This window comes from Ceratotherium simum, chromosome 6 (assembly GCF_057802395.1).
Source record: "Ceratotherium simum simum isolate JZ-2026a chromosome 6, ASM5780239v1, whole genome shotgun sequence".
In the NCBI taxonomy this organism is placed as follows: domain Eukaryota; kingdom Metazoa; phylum Chordata; class Mammalia; order Perissodactyla; family Rhinocerotidae; genus Ceratotherium; species Ceratotherium simum.
In genome coordinates this window covers 61,004,714-61,019,786 of record NC_141905.1, presented here as the reverse complement: position 1 = coordinate 61,019,786, position 15,073 = coordinate 61,004,714, and the positions used below count along the sequence as shown (strand labels likewise).

At 44.5% G+C, this 15,073-nt stretch overlaps 2 protein-coding genes across 17 annotated transcripts in view; both read left to right on the top strand.

The window, feature by feature from the left end:
* Positions 1–2,034: 2,034 nt before the first annotated feature.
* NDUFB8 (NADH:ubiquinone oxidoreductase subunit B8) lies at positions 2,035–6,658 on the top strand. The gene is made up of 5 exons (XM_087432465.1): positions 2,035–2,180; positions 2,447–2,573; positions 3,824–3,923; positions 4,350–4,505; positions 6,472–6,658. The coding sequence occupies exons 1-5, from the start codon at positions 2,084–2,086 to the stop codon at positions 6,562–6,564; spliced, it is 573 nt and encodes a 190-aa protein (XP_087288591.1). The 5' UTR covers positions 2,035–2,083; the 3' UTR covers positions 6,565–6,658.
* A 146-nt stretch (positions 6,659–6,804) lies between these two features.
* Positions 6,805–15,073, top strand: part of SEC31B (SEC31 homolog B, COPII component) — a 32,069-nt gene continuing 23,800 nt past the window's right edge. For 9 of the 16 annotated variants that reach the window (XR_015552510.1, XM_087432464.1, XM_087432461.1 and 6 more), the window contains exons 1-2: positions 6,805–12,316; positions 12,671–12,794. Coding sequence is in view for 15 of the 16 variants with exons in the window: in XM_087432464.1 (XP_087288590.1) it covers positions 12,238–12,316; positions 12,671–12,794 (203 nt within the window). In the remaining variant the exon portion in view is untranslated. The remainder of the gene's footprint in view (positions 12,317–12,670; positions 12,795–15,073) is intronic. The other 7 variants (XM_087432456.1, XM_087432455.1, XM_087432452.1 and 4 more) reach the window with 7 other exon arrangements.

Genomic DNA, 15,073 nt, shown 5'->3' with positions numbered 1-15,073 from the left:
CCATCAAGAAAGTGAAAAGACAATCCACAGAATGGGAGAAAATATGATATTTGTGTCTAGAATACATAAAGAACTCTTACAATGCAATAAAAAGACAACCCACAATGACGTACAACAAAAATTTCACAATAAAGAAAACCCAATTAAGAAATGGACAATGGACTTGGAGAGACCTTTCTCCAAAGAAGATATACCATAGCCAATAAACGCATGAAAAGATGCTCAACATCTTTAGTCAGAGGGTTATGCAAATCAAAACCACAATGAGATGCCATTCACATCCACTAGTAAGGCTATAATAAAAAAGACAGATAATAACAAGTGTTGGTGATAATGTGGAGAAATTGGAACCCTTATACACCACTAGTGGGAATGTAAAATGATGCAGCTTCTTAGAAAAACAGTTTTTCAGAAAGTTAAACATAGTCACCCTATGATCCAGCAATTCTACTGCTAGTATGTACCCAAGAGAATTGAAAATATACATCCACACAAAAACTTGTATAAGAATGTTCACAGCAGCATTATTCTTAATAGCCAAAAAGTGGAAACAACCCAAATGTCCATCAACTGATGAATATATAAACAAAATGTTGTATATCCATATAATGGAATATTATTTGGCCATAAAAAGGAATGAAGAACTGACACATGCTACAACACAGACAAACTTTGAAAACAAGTGAATTAAGTGACCTAAGTGACATAAACTAAGTGACATAAGTCAGACACAAAAGGCCACACATTGTGTGGTCCCATTTATATAAAATGTCCAGAATAGGCAAATCCATAGAGACAGAAAGTAGATTAGTGGTTGCTAGGCAGTGAGGGGTGGGGGAAATACCCTAATGCATATCGGGTTTCTTTTGGGGGTGATGAAAATGTTTTAGAATTAGATAATGGTGATAGTTGCACAACTTTGTGAATATACAAAATATCACTTTATTGTACACTTTAAAGGGGTGAATTTTATGGTATGTGAATTATATCTTTATATAAATAAATAACTAAGACCTACTCTGTTTCTGACCCAAATTAGATCAGGGCTTGCTAGTGACTGAATGCAGATATTGTCCAGTTATTCTGAACATCAACTAGTGATGCTCATTTACAAGAGGGCAAGTTTCTGTGAAGTAGTCCTCCTCAAAATTTATATACCAAATAGTACATATCAGTTTTTATTGCTTTGATATATATTCAAGAATGTCTATAGTAATGGATTCTGCTCCAAAACAGTGATCACCCTAAAAGTTGCTGGAAATACGTGCATATTCATACTGCGTAAATTATGGAAAGCCCATTTGTGTAAATAAAGTGAAAACATATTCATATGCAAACATAATAATGTCTCCCATTCTCCTGTTAAGCTAGTGTTTATTAATTGTGGCCCTGCTTGAAATCTGTTATTCCAAGTCCTAGTAAATCTGAGGCTTTAGGGGATCTCCCGAGAACTGCCTCTGGTGCTAGGATTGGTTTTACATTTGTTAGGTTGAGGTGACTGGAACATTCAGATGTAAACACTTACTGAAACTGAGGACCCAATTCCGGCCGATTTGTGTTGCACCCTTCACCTAAATGAAGGAGATCAACCCATTTGGAGAAAAGAACAAGAAGAAGCAAGACCAAGGGCTGAATGTGAAGAATAATCACGTTTGGGGATGGAAGGAGGAAGTGCCAGTGAAGAAGAAGAAAAAGCAAAGCAGTCAGAGAAGAGATTAAGACAGGCTTATTTCTCTTCTACTGCTCCTGGAGAAGGTGGGTCAGCTGTCCACCTGAGATGCTCAGGCTCTGAGTCTCCATTATCCCTGCATGCGTCTAAGTCATCTGAGGGAGAAAAGGGACAAAACAATCTGAAATATCAAAGCAGTGACTTGCTTGGTTTTCTTTCCTCCCCGCTTTCGCTTTCTGCCTCTATCCATTTGCTCATCTATCCTTTACCTACCCAACACCGTCCAAGCCCCGCCCTTTTTGAGCCCCTGGGACTTTTTCTTCGCTACCGGCTTCCCCCGTCGCGTTTGGCCTGGCTCAGCCGCCGTGACAAGGCTTTTGCGCATGTGCGGGGTGAAACGGGAAGAAGGTGAAAATGGCGGCGGCCAGGGCCGGGGTCCTGGGAGTCCGTTGGCTGCAAAGGTCAGCCCGGAACTTGTTGCCTTTGGGTGCACGGACGGGTGCACGGACAGGTGCGCGAGAATGGGCAAGACCTCAGTGTGGGAAGGGGATGCCTGAGGTTTGGTGTGTCGGGAGGAGAGTGGATATCATGGATACCGCGGTGGCCGTGTTCATACAGGGGGCGGAGGTGGAGTTGGTATGTCTAGAAAAGGGGGTAGAGGGTCTCACTGGTCCTGCGAAGTCTCGGGCTCCGGCCTCCGCAACCACTGCAGCTTGAAGCCGTCGGGGCGGCAGGAGGAACGGGGTCGCTTATGACCTGCCCTCCTCTGCCCTCTAGCCTCTTACATTACCAAGGACATGCTTCCGGGGCCTTATCCCAAGACTCCAGAAGAACGGGCTGCCGCCGCCAAGAAGTATAATATGCGGGTAGAAGACTACGAGCCGTACCCGGATGATGGCATGGGGTGAGATAGAGAGGGTCTGTTCGCAACTCGGTAGTGATGGGAGAAGGCCGACTGGGTTGGATGGCTCGACTGTGACCCCTTTCCCTTGAACCTTCTCGTGACCCCTCACAGTCAATGGTGTGCTTTTCTCGGTGGAGGGCGGTGGGAGGGGATTGGTGAGCAGCTGCAGCCGAGAGGACTTCAATTTTCTCCTTGGCTCAGGCTGTTTCCTCAAATGAGGAAGCCGAGGTTTTAATAGCTCCCTTGAGGACCCCTGAATAGCAGGAACCTTCCTTGGCTCCATCCAGAACGCGAGGTTTCATTTAGAGTGAGCATCTGCTGGGCTCAGGTGCTGTCATTCAGGCACGTGACCAGGCTGGAGCTGGACTCCTGTCATGAGAACCTTATTTGGAGATGGAGTACTCTCTATATATGTGTGTATATCTAAAAGATTTTTGCTGTTAAGGCTGTGGAAATCGTAGTAACTGTTAAGTAGATTAAACAGCTAACTTACTCCAACTGATGTTATCCCCGCCCCCCATAGCCACATAAAATCCCTTGGGTTAATTATCTGAAGTGATTACCATCACCCTCATTTTCTGTCCTAGCAGCACTCTTTCAGTCGTGGTTTCAGCAGCTCCTATTTTTGTTTTCCAGTCACTCTTTGTGACACATGTCTAGTTGTCATCATTTCCTATGTTTTATTGTGTTGTGCACAAGCCCAGCCTTGGCAGAAGTCTGTATAAGTTGAACGTGGATTTGTTGGCAAAAGCCAGTTCAGCAAAAAGTCCCATTGGGTGTTTAAGACGTGGAGATGTATGCCAGTTTGGTTGTTGAGGAACACAGTTGCTATGAAAAGAATACTTTTCTAATCTGTACCCTTTTAGTTTTATTCCAATTAGCTGGGTGACCTTGGGTTCAGACCCTAAACTTCGGTTTCATTTTCTGTCTAATGAGGGAATCAGAGTGATTGATGGCTAAATTCCCTTCCAGCTCTAACATTATAACATTGTGTGACTTTTTTTCTTTTTGTTGAAAGAAGGTAAGAAAAGCTTATATATGTTATGTTTCAGAGTTTTGACATGAACTTTTAATTACAGTTTGGACTTCTGTGGTTAGTTCTGTGCTCAGTGACTAGAACTTGAGACCTTGATCTGAAAGGCAGTTCCTCTGTCCTTAGGGGAGGCAGTTGTCTCTGTCACTTGGTTTCTCATCTCTGAGATGAGGAGACTCTGAAGTTCTTGCTTCCAGAAGTTCTTGCTGTCTCCCAGGTATGGCGACTACCCGAAGCTCCCTGACCGCTCACAGCAGGAGAGGGATCCATGGTATGACTGGGACCACCCAGACCTGAGGTTGAATTGGGGTGAACCGGTGAGAGAACCATACCTATTTGACTTTCCTTCCTTCTCCCTAATGTCTTCCTGAGGATTCTTTCTTTAGCTCGAATGATACTTCTCCGTCCAAGTAATTCTAAGGTTTTCTGCCCAAGGAAGCAAGGTCCAGTGATCTGAGATCTGAGGTTCCATGCACGTGGAATGGGACTTCTGGGAACAATCAAAGTTCTGTATTGTGAAAGTTGTGAACTTTCATGATTGAGCTGTCTCTGATCAGCAGAACACAGACATAAGCCAACATCTAGTCCTATGGGCCAGAGTATCTCAGACATAGCTCTCGGAATATTGCCCCGGGGCAGTCGAATGCCTTTGTCACTGCCTTTGTATCAGGCTCTGATCACTCTGGACTGCCTGCCATTTCAGGAAGAGCAGTATGTGACAGTTATCTGCCTTTCTGTCTCAGATGCACTGGGACCTAGACATGTATATCAGGAACCGTGTGGACACGTCCCCCACGCCTGTTTCTTGGAATGTCATGTGTAAGCATCTCTTCGGCTTCGTGGCCTTCATGATGTTCATGTTTTGGGTTGGGGAGACTTACCCCACCTACCAGCCCGTGGTGAGTATCTGAGAAGTGCTCTCATAGGCACATTTACTTAGCCCCATTTCCTGAGGGAATGAAATCTCTAGAATAGGGATCCAGCCAATACCAAGCTTGGCTTCCTGGTAAAGCCTATAGAGGGCCTTACCCATTGGCCTGGCACAAGTACCGGAGCACTGCTCCATGCCTACATCTTGGATCAGTCTGAATGAGAAGAAACACTTCAGGACTAGGTGAGGAATGGCAATATAGAAGCTAGCTAGTCTCTAGAGTTGCCATCTGGGGACTCCACTTACCAATTATATTTCAGCGAGTGATCTTTCAAGGTAGAATCAAAGAATCTAGAGCTGAAACTTTATTCTCTGTTGGAGGTATGAAGGGCACTTACTTCCTGTAGGGTACTGGAAGCAATTTAAGTGTTTACTACAAGAATAGACAGTTATGTTTTGGAGAATGTAAAGAACATAAAAAATATACTGTCTAGCTTTAAGGAAGTTTAGTTTAGACAAGAAGAAAATTCAGATAAATGACATGGCGAGCAACATTTGAACAGATATGGGAATTTGGCACAGCTTTTATATATATGTGTGTAGTGAATGTATATGCTAAGGGGTATGAGGTGCTGTTAAAGAGAAGGGTTATACTAGATGCTAAAAAAAATACATAGGCTTTGGATTCGGGGGAGAAGTTGGAGAGAATATTTGGGGCAAGAGAAAACAGAATGAAGGAAAGAAAAGAAGAGTGAGTTAGCTGGAGTGGAATAGGCATATAAAATAGTTCCTAGATAACCAGCTGCATTGGTTACCTGAAGAGCTGCTAAAAATTCAGATTCCTGGGTTCCACTTTCTGGAGAGCCTAATTCAGTAGCTCCACAGTGGGATTCTAGAATCAATATTTAACAAGTTCCCAGGTAATTCTAATGTCCTGGGAAATCAGGTGTGGAAATTGCTGTGTTAAAAAATATTGTGAGGTAAGTTGATCAGTTAGATTGAGCAGCTTTTATTGCGTGGCTGAGGGATTTGGACTTGATGGTGTAGTAACACATTAATTCAACAAATATTCATGAAGCCCCTACTATGTACTAGGTGCAGACTGTGCTACGAGGTACAGTGGTGACTTGGTCTGCCTCTGGGCAGTGGGGAACCATGTTGGGCTTTTGAACAGAAGAATGACATAATGAAGGCTAGGTTTTTAGGAAGATTAATCTGGGAGTAGTCAACAGGATAGATTGTAAGGAAAGGAACTGAAAGCAAGGAGGTTGCTGTATTTGCAGTTGGCTGCTCAGTGCTACCTCTGCAGAGATAATCAATGTCCTGATGGTAGCTGGTATGTCTGTGTGCACTGACACGAGCCTTCCTACCAAGCTCTAGGGGCCTGAGGCTGGAGAGTGCATGTAGCGTTGGTGTGAGCACTAACTTCACTTCAGGAGAGCAAGAAACACAGTGTGGGTCTTCCGTTTTCAGTTCTGTAAGCACATCACCCTTTTCTCCTCCCCTTGAGCTGCGTTCTCTGACAGCTGTTTGTTGGTAAAGCCAGCAGCCCCTAAAGCACATCCCAGCCGTGTCTCCTCTGTGCTTTCTCCCACCGCTGCTCCTGCACGCCTCATTTGCTAGGCCACTTTCGTGGTGGAACCATTAGAGGCTGAGTGACTTAAAGGAGATTGAGTGTGTCTCGACCCCGAGAGAGAGAGAGATGGATGGATGCGTCGTTTCATTTAGAAAGCGTGCTCGCGCTCTCTCTGTCTCTCTGTCTCACAGTCTCACACACACAGAGTGTAGGCACCCTTCTCGTACAGTCTAGGCTTTCTCTCTGCCTTGTGCTGAGCAGGGAAGAGGAGTGCTGTTCATGTCATTCTAGCCCAGCTGGGTCTGACCAGAGGCCACCACGTACCCATTTACCGTGTGTGATTGTTAACTCAGAGTGGGGTGTAGCCAGGTATTGGCTGGATGTATACTGTTCTTGCTGACCTGTGTTTTTTCCTTAGGGGCCAAAGCAATATCCTTATAACAATCTGTACCTGGAACGAGGCGGCGATCCCACCAAAGAGCCTGAGCCGGTGGTTCACTATGAGATCTGAGGAGGCTTCGTGGGCTTTGTGCCCTCTAACTGACTCCCTCATTTCTAGAGATTTAACCTTAATGAAATCCCTAATAAAACTTAGTGCTGTGGTATCTGTGCCTCATCTCCCCAGGAATAGCCACTGCTGTGAGGAACCTCGTCCTTTTCCTTTTTTTCTGCCTGCTGTCTGTCCCCACCCTCTCCCTGCTCTGAGACTGGAAGGATGGGAGGGTGGAGGGAGTTAAGCTCAAGAAGATGTTGATTTTGCTGGGACTGTGAAAGTAGTTGAGGGTTCCAGTTGTGCAGCAGGTGGTAAGGGTAGCTCCTTTTCCCATTTACAAGGTTGAAGAAGAAGGAAGATATGTTCCTGACTTCCCAAGTTGGAACAAGCTTCATTTCCCATAAAAAACCATTTTATAGTGGTTACTTTAAAAACAAAATTGTACTCTAACATATTTCAAGTATATTATAGGATAAATAGGTGTTTCTGGACTGGCCTAGGGCTATGACTGCCTCTAATGTTATGTATTCCTTATTCCAAAGCAACTTCTAAATTCTAGCTTCTTATAAGTTGACATACATTTATGAATTAGAGGACAGTTCAATGAGTTATTCAGAACCTATGCATGGCTTTTGTTAACTTAATGATTTATCCAAGCACCTATGATAGCCTTTGAAAGCGGAAAATCATGTTTTTGAGGGTCCATCTCAGTGTATCTGTCGGTTTTTTTTTTTTTTGGAGAGAAAGATTAGTCCCGAGCTAACATCTGTTGCCAGTCCTCCTCTTTTTGCTGAGGAAGACTGGCCCTGGACTAACATCTGTGCCTATTTTTGTCTACTTTATATGTGGGACACTGCCACAGCGCGGCTTGATAAGCAGTGTGTAAGTCCGCGCCCGGGATCTGAACCTGCGAACTCCAGGCCACTGAAGCGGAGCATGCGAACTACTGGCCGGCCCCTCAGTGTATCTGTTTTTAAGTGAACCAACTCATTTTCTTTTCGTCCCTTTGGGGACATTTTCTTAAATTACAGTCATTGCCTGAAAACCTGTCCCATAAAAAAGCATATAGTCAACCTGACCTATAGAAGCAATTCTGTTCAAGTTAGATACAGGTCCTTTAGTGGTTGTCTAGGTAGTGAAAGAGACTTTTAAGAGGAGTGGGTACTTCTAAAATGCCACTCCTTGGAGGTCTCCACTGCCTGCATTCTCTGCCTTCCAAGGCACTTGATAATTTATTTAACAAACACCTGTGTGCCTAATATGTATCAGACACTGATAGGCCGTGGGAATATAAAACTGAACACGACAAAATAATTGCCTTCTAGTAGTTACCCAGAAGAGGAGACTGGCAGTTACAAAACAAGGTGAAAAGAATTTCTAAGAGGGGCCAGCCTGGTGGCGTAGTGGTTAAGTTCATGCACTCCACTGCGGTGGTCCGGAGTTCACAGGTTCGGATCCTGGGTGTGGACCTAGGCACCGCTTATCAAGCCGTGCTGTGACAGGCATCCCACATATAAAGTAGAGGAAGATGGTCACGGATGTTAGTCCAGGGCCAATCTTCCTCAGCAAAAGGAGGATTGGCAGCAGATGTTAGCTCAGGGCTAATCTTCCTCAACAAAAAAAAAGAATTTCTAAGAGATGTGTTAGTTGAGAGAAGAGTGCACTTTTTATTTTTTTAAATCATGTCCAGCTTGAAACTGGGACCTTATGCATTTGGTTCAAATGTCTTTCATAGCACTCCATCTGTGACACTTCTGCCTCATTCCCTAATTTGAGGTGTTGCCTGAGGTTCAGTATTCAACACTGTTTACTTCCCCTCAGGTCTCAACCACTGTTGTGGATGCTAAGAAGTTCAAGAAATATTTAGTGAGTACTTAGTATGTCGAAAGAGTGGGCAGGCACAGACAGTGCCCTAAATTGTCTTCTGTCCTGACTTCAAAACTCCCAAGTCCACAGGAAAAGGAAATCTGGAGTTGTGTCACAATGACTTGGGGACCCTGTCATAACTGGCTCACCATCTTTGAAGGTATATCAGGCAGGAATACCATAGAATTCATGCATTAAGTGAAAGTTTTGAATCAAATAACTTAGGTCTAATAACTTCAGCTGCCTACAGAACACTTATTTAGAAATGCTGTTAATTCCCTTAACATAAAAAATACAATGATCTTTTTACCTCCCCCTCCAAGTCCTTACGTTTATCAGTCACAAGAGCCTGTCCGGTTTTCCTTTACAATCATTGCCACTATTTTAATCCGGGCTTTCATCACCTGGTACCTGATTGTTCTATTAGTCTAATTTGAGTCCTGCCTCCAGCTCTGTTCTTTCTCCAAGGGGACCCACGTTGCTAGTCTCAAAATACAACAATCTTTATCTTATTGCATCCCTACCCACAATTTTCAGTAACTCCCAATTATCTGCAGTTGAATTGGTATTCCACAATCTGTATCCAGCTCACTCCCCCAGCCATGGCCTCTTCATGGCATGGGAAATGTCAGGGCACCTATTAGCCAGTTGAACCTCTTTTTCCTCACTGGAGCATCACCTATCTTCTTGCAGCTCCAAGATATAACACCTGTTGCATGTCCCTGAAACCTTCCAGGAAGCCCCTGGTCTACAGTACCTCGCCCTCCACACACCTATAGCCCTTTGTTAGTTTAGCTGACAGTTCTGGGCACCAGTTGTTGCTGGGCTGCAGTGCATCGCTCACGGCTAATTATGGCCTCGATTGCTTTTTACTTTTTCAAGTAGGATTCCACTGATTGCTCCTGATGCTAGGGCCAGGTCGTCTCCAATGAGTAGGTGATGAATTAGTATTTTCCCTTTTCAGAGGCTGCCCCTGGAGCCTGGCTCAGATTTAATAGACCAGAACTTAATGGTCGCAGGATCTGACCCACTGCGCCATGAGTGCGCAATCACAGGACAGGTGAGAAAGGCCCGATTAAAAACTCCGTATAATCCTATTATATCCTCCGTGGGTCAGCCAGGTCCTCCGCCTGGGCTTCGCGGCACTTGTGGACAGCGGTGTCCTGCTCTTTTGGCCCTTCGCAGCCGCCGTCCGCAGTGCCCAGCTGAGCGCAAAAGCCCTTCGAGGAGGACTGGCTCGGGCGCCGCCGCATTTGACCCCTGACCTGGGCTCTCCGCGCAGGTTGGTTTTCCAGGACTGGGGCCGCTGAGAGCCGAGACCGTGCTGGGGACCGAGAGCGCCAGGGGGAATGCGCCCTCCGCGGAGACCCTGGCCCGCCCGTGCCCCGCCCCTTACCTCCCGCCAGTGTGTCCCTCGGGCCCCACTCCGCCCGCCCTCAGATTGGACGCGGCTCGGCTCTCCCTGCCGCGCTCGAGCCCCTCAGCCCGACAAGGCTGTCTCCTCGGCGCTGCCCTCGCGCCGTCCCATCCGCACTGGGCCCTGAGCTGGCCCGACCCGGGGCCCGCGCCGAGTCTCTGCCACCTGCGGGGGCGGGAAGGCTTGTCGTTACTGACCCCCGCGCTCCTTGCTTCGGGGAAGGCCGGAGAGAAGCTGTGCTCACCACCCTCCCTAGGGACTGGGCTGCCAAGGGTAGCTGGCTGCCTCCCTCCCTGCAAGAGCTTGTTCAGCTCTTCGTTGAATGGTCATAGCTCTCCCACCTTCAACGCCCCCCACCCCCCGCCATTGTGACCCCAGCAGGGGCCTTTTGTGAACAGATGTCTCTTAACAAAGCAGATTAAAAGCCTATCTTCCCAATTTCTAGACTGTCAGGGGTTTAAACACTTTATGGAGTTTAGTTTGGTTTAGACTAGTATAATGGTTAAAAGCACTGGGCTCTGGAGGCCGACTGGGGTTCACATCTCGGCCTAACCTGTAAAATGGGGATGATAATAGTACTTACTGCATAAAACCGTTGTGAGAGTTAAATGAGATGTGCACGTCAAATGTGCTAATCGAGTGCTAATCGCAGCTCCTGCTTTTGTTGTTAAGGGATCTTTCCCCAGAAACGTGAAAATGGCTTTGACCAGCAGGTGGCACTGGTGGCTATGTAGTATGATATTGCAGCCTGTCAGAAGATACGTTGATGTAGCCTCAAGCGTTTAGAGGCCCGCTAGAAATCTTGGCTGAATTGGCAGCCTTAAACTTTCTTTAAACTGGAAAGTACATTAGAAATTAAGTAATACTACCTCCTGTTTTTGTAGGTTGAAACTGACCTGACTGTCGCTTGCTCAAGCAGGTCCCAAGCTTCCTCCCTCAAAGTTCAGTGTTAAATTTTTTTTTTTAACTTTTCTTCCACTTTGCTAACCTGTTGGGATGGCATCTTGAATATGCATTAGAATTGAACTGGAGACCAGAGTAAAAATGGATGTCTGCATTTGTTTAATAAATAGTATCAAGCACTTACTATGTGCCAGACATTGTTCTGGCACTAGTTACAACATGGTGAACAAAGCAGGCACAGTTCAAGCTCTTGTGGAGTTTATTTATTAGTGGAGGAGACCAACAATGTAAGTGTAAATAAATGTGTAATTGCTAAGAAGGAAAAAATGGAAGCTGTTTTTGATTGGGTGTCTTATCTCTCTGAGGAGGTGAGAAGCTGAGCCCAGAAAGATGTGATAAGGAGCCAGTCATGCAGAGAATGAAAGGAAGAGCGTTCTAAGTGTAAGAAACAGAATTTACAAAACCTCTAAGGTGGGAAAAAGTCAGGGAATGAAAACAAGGCTAATGTGGCTGGGGCACAATGAGTAAGGGGGAAGTAGTGAGAGATGAGTTTGAAGCAGTAGGCTGGAGCTTTTGAGCAGGGCCATAATAAGGCGTTTGAATTTTATTCTGAGTGTGATAGAAGCCATTGAAGGATTTTAAGCATGGAATGCTAAAATCCTATTTTTGATTTTAAAAGCTCCCTCCTGCTGCTATGTAGAGAATGAGTTGGGTGATGGTATGAGTAGCAGGGAGATGACCAAAGAAGATAATTGCAGTAATCCAGATGAGAGATGATGATACCTTCAAATAGAGTGGTGATGGTGGAAATGGAGAAAAGTAGACAGATTAATATATATTTTCAAGGTAAAATCTGGAAGACTTAATGATGGATTAGATGGGAATAAGGGAGAAGGGGGAATCCAGGGTGATTTTCAGGTTTCTGGGTTGAGCAGTTGGGTGGATAGTGGTACCATTTACTGAGATGAAGAAAACTGGAGGAAGAACAGATTTGGGAGGAGGAGATGGTAGAATAGAGAATTCCCCATTTTAGACAGACTAACTTTTAGGTATCTTTTCTATATCCAAGTGAAAATATTTGATTAGCAGTTGTATATAAGAACTTGGAGCTCAGAGGAGAGATTTGTGTTCATGATATAAGTCTGGGAGTCTTCAGGATATGGATGATATTTAAAGCCAAGGGAATAGATAAAGTCACTGAGAGATTGTCTGGTTTGATGGTTACCACCACCATTGGGCCTTTGGCAACCAGTGTAGTTGAATATCTTTTAAAATTTAAAGCATTAGGTTTTAGTAATTGGGTAAATGAACTGTCATTACAGATCTGCAGATGGTCATATATTTGTCACCCTATGTTGCCCTAAAATACCCCATCCCATGGTGGAGAGAGAGAAACAAGATCTCCTGTCCACAGATGCTCCCTGGATCTGGCCCTTAAGCTTGCTGGTTTCTATTTTCAGTGGGCTGAGGGCCATGTCAGTTTTCTGCCACCTACAGGACAGACCATGAAGCTGAAGGAACTTGAGCGGCCAGCTGTCCAAGTGTGGAGCCCAGCCAGCCAGTACCCTGTGTATCTGGCCACAGGTATGGTGATAGGATCCACATGTGGACTAGGAGCCACTGGAAGTACATAGGTCGAGGGGAAACTTAATACTATCAGGAATTCTTTATTGAGCTTCAGAGAAAGCTTTAGAGTCATGGAAAGGTGGGGATAGCATAAACAAACAGATATTAAGTGTTTTTGGTACCTGGGGAAGCCTTGAACTATGGCTCAAGGCTAGGCACCTCATGCTTTTCTTTGGAGTTAACCATTTGAAAAACGGTATATCTAGTCCACTCCTGTTCCTCCTCTTCTCCCCTCCCTAACCATTTATACCCCAAATCCATGCATATATCATTGCTCATATGCTGCCTCTTCCTGACTTTTCTTGTGCCTAGAAACATCCGCCCAGCAGCTAGATGCCTCGTTTAGCACAAATGGCACGTTGGACATCTTTGAGGTTGATTTCAGGGACCCTTCTTTGGACTTGAAACACAAGGGAGTCCTTTCTGCCTCAAGCAGGTACTGTGTCTGAACTGTTGATGGGTATGCAGGGCAGATCCTGATGTAGACCCTGAGGGGGAATCCCCGGAGTAAGTAGTGTGTGCTTCTCAGGGCTCATGAGGAGACAAGTGAGAGGAGAAAGACCTTCAGCAAGTTGGAGAAAAGTTAACTCTGGGTTTATTTTGCAAGAGGATTTTAAAAACACCCACTCCCACCTTTCTTGTCAGCAGCAGCAGCAGCAGTGTCAGGCAGAATCATGTGATAGAAGCTTCGACCCACAGGTACCTGGTGTCTATCTGAACCTAGAGGTGTTGGCTCTTTCCTCCCTTGGCTCTTGTGAGGAAAACAACCTTGCACAACATCTTCCTTTTCTGCCAGCAGGAGGAAAACGAATGATTCTCTCCTCATGGCTATTAGGAACTGACTGGGTGCTCATAGATTTCACGGCTCTGGCAGGCTTATAGGACTGGGTACTAGCATTTAATGTGCACATGTATACATGCCAGCCACTATACTAGGGGCTATGTATATTTTATTTATTCCTCGGAATGAGCCTAAGCAATAAATACCATTGCTCCCATTTTACATAGGAGGGAACCAAAACTCTGAGAAGCTATGGTTTAAGTCTAGGCCTGTTTGACTCCAAAGCCTACCTTCTTTCCATTATTCAACTGCTCTTTTATAGGTTTTGTAAAGATAAGGCTTACAGTCTGAAGCAATGCTCTTCAAATTTGCGCCATCAGGAAAAATGAATATTTACTGTAGTCATTATATATTCAATATAAATAATATACATGTATTACTGTATTATTACAAAGTGCAATTTCTATCATGTTTTAGATTAAAAAGGTAAATCTTTTTCTTACAGACCAGAGAATTATCTTGCCCATCTCATTTTAGAGATTACTGGTCTAGAATACAACTTTCCATCCTCTTGTGCATTTTTTGGTGCATCTGAGAGACTAGTTAAGATGTTTAGACAGAACTACTCTCCTCTTTCTTTTCATGGTTTAACCTAATAATGAAAGGTTAGTTATTGTTCTCCCTTTCTTGAGCCCCTATATCAGTTTATGACAGTATCCCTTATTTTGCGGTTTTTTACATCTATTTCCATTTCCAGTACCTGTACCTTTTGAAGAGCAGGCACTGGAGGGTTTACCAATAGTGATGGGATATTCTTAGCCTTTAAACAAGCATTTCAGCAAGGGCTCCTGAAAGGGGTGAGCTAATTCAATAATGTTTATGCTGCTGGAGATAAGAGAAGTGGCCAAGGCTTTTATGACCAGCCAAGCAGCAGCTTCAGCACAGTAGTGGCTCCTTAGTTCCTAAGAAAGAGGCAATATAATTGCTTGAGAAATCTTGAGACTGAATCCTAAGATCCTTGTGGGCAGAGATTTTTGTCTCTTTTATTCACTGCTGTATCTCTAGCACCTAAAACAGTGCCTGGCATTAGGTGTTTAATAAATATTTGTTGAATGGATGAGTGATATTAGAAACTTATGGGGTAACAAACTGAGCATTATTATCCACCACTTCGGTTAGTTATAATTAGTCTTCAGTTAGTCTTAGTGCCTTAAGAGCTTTTCAGGGGTGATGATCTGTTTGTTGTGCAACCAACTAGGTTGAAGGGACCCTTTTTGAAATGTTGGTACTGAATTCAGGAGTTATGAACTTCCCTTCATACCCTGCTCCACCCTGCAGGGATTTGGGGGCTATAACCAAAATAAATAGTACAGCTAACCCTATTGATAGTATTACATCCCTGCTGTCTTTTTCCACCTCTGTAATCATGTCCAAAGATTGATTCTCATTCCCAAAAACTTAAGGGATTACCTCTGACACGGTCGTGTTGGGGCCTTTCTGAAGAAATCATCTTAGACACACTGGGGTCTAAGACACCCACTTCTTTCTGTTCCAGCCTGGGTTAGGTCACTTACTCAAAAGTCAGTACCACAGACTGTTGACCAAGATGATCAGGGTTGATAGAGGGCTACCCATCCTTTGCTTTATGCTTCCCTCTTTCTTTTCTTTTCTTTTTGTCATCTTCTGCATGGTTTAGTGGAAAGCACAGTTGTGTTGGGTTGTAGCCTTGGCTAAAGCTATGTGACTTTGAGCAAACTGAGTTCCATCAGTGGTCTTAGGTTTCCTCACTTATGTATAAAGAGGTTGTACAAGATGACTTCTAAGATCCTACTGAGCTCCAAATTCCGGTCTTATGTTCAGTTTTTCCTTCCCTTTTTTTTTCTAGCTTAGTCTCCATCTTTTTTCCTTTTTTTTAACCCCTCCCTGTGTCTCTT